Source organism: Cystoisospora suis (assembly GCF_002600585.1).
Source record: "Cystoisospora suis strain Wien I chromosome Unknown contig_221, whole genome shotgun sequence".
Taxonomy (NCBI): Eukaryota; Apicomplexa; class Conoidasida; order Eucoccidiorida; family Sarcocystidae; genus Cystoisospora; species Cystoisospora suis.
In genome coordinates, this window is record NW_027153023.1 from 1 (window position 1) to 1,452 (window position 1,452).

Genomic DNA, 1,452 nt, shown 5'->3' on the forward strand with positions numbered 1-1,452 from the left:
AAGAAGAAGAAGAAGAAAAACGTACTATTTGAGAGAAGCAAGGGACAGCGAGGCTTCCCTACGCTCATCGACAAAACACAACTTTATATACGCACATACACGCACATATAGACCTATACAGAAATGAACTGATGCGGGGATAAAGCGAAAGAGAGAGAAAGAGACAGATAGTTAGAGGGTCAGTCAGTCATACATATCTAGCTATATAGACATAGAGAGAGAGAGAGCTGCATGTATCCATACATACCTATTCGTGGAGATATAGACCGAGAGATAGCTGTAGAGAAGACTCATACATATCTACAACTATACATATATATCTATATCTATCTCTATCTCCATAGGAATAGCTACGTGTGAATATGTAGAACTACAGCTACACATGCATCTACACACACATCTCCCCGTGAAGAGAAAGACGTCCGTCCATTCACTACGACAGAGAGACTGAAGGACCTGGAAGGAAAGTCAAGACCCCCAGGCCATGACGAACTCTTCACCCCCCACACACCTAAGGAGATACACAAAAAGCTATTTAAACACGAAGCCTTACATACATATCAAAACGCCCTACTACTACTACGTGACCTGAGGAGAGAGAGAAAGAAAGAAAGAGAGAAAGAAAGGACAAGAGAGAGAGAGAGAAAGAGAGAAGGAATGCGTGTCTGCATGGGCGAAGAAGGTTCGTGAGCAGGTAGGGGGCGTTGAACTGACTTGGAGAAGAATACTTCCTCGAGGAAGAAATTGATTAATAGCAAAGAGAGCCGAGAAGAGAAACGAGGGAGAGATACTATAGACAGGGATTTTTCCTTGAATATCACGAATCGAGAGATTAGCCTCCCACTCAGGCCTCGACTGTCTCTGTTGCTCGCGATTCTTCTCTTCGCCTTTAAAGGAGAACGACACCGACGTGTCTCCTCTCCCCGTCCATGCCTTCTGATCTCCTGCTGCTTCTTCTCCTTCTTCAAAAGTTCTTTCTCTCCGAGGAGGTGTAGAAGAGGGACAGACAGGAATTAGTGGCTGGCGCTTGCCTGGGAAAGACAGCAAAACATACTTCTTACACACGGGGGAGATCTACCATACATCATACATATATCCACGTAGATAGATACACACACCTATACAGACTTTGTAGAGTGTATATACACCTCGAGGGGAGAGATATGGAGAAGGTAAGGGCGATCGACACTCTTCAAGCTCATCATGTCTGAGGGATAGAGAGGCGCCACAAGCATACACAGACAGAGGAGAAGAAGAAGAGAAAGAAGGAAAGAGGCAAGCAAGGGGAGTGGGTCTTCTTCACTCATATATGAAGAGATGAAAGACCATACAGCAATGTATCAGTCGCCCTAGTAGGGAGGAAAAATCCAAGACAAAGCATGCTTGAAATACTATATATGTCTCTCTCTTCTGAGTGTGTCTAGGTATGCATATATGTATAGATGTATACAT

The 1,452-nt window shown here is 44.1% G+C and overlaps 1 protein-coding gene across 1 annotated transcript in view; it reads right to left on the reverse strand.

Moving 5' to 3' along the window:
• Window positions 1–566: 566 nt before the first annotated feature.
• CSUI_000593 (glycogen) overlaps window positions 567–1,452 on the reverse strand; it is a 10,263-nt gene continuing 9,377 nt past the window's right edge. The window contains exon 11 of the mRNA XM_068060827.1: window positions 567–1,031. Coding sequence (XP_067927197.1) covers window positions 580–1,031 — 452 coding nt within the window. The 3' untranslated portion in view covers window positions 567–579. The remainder of the gene's footprint in view (window positions 1,032–1,452) is intronic.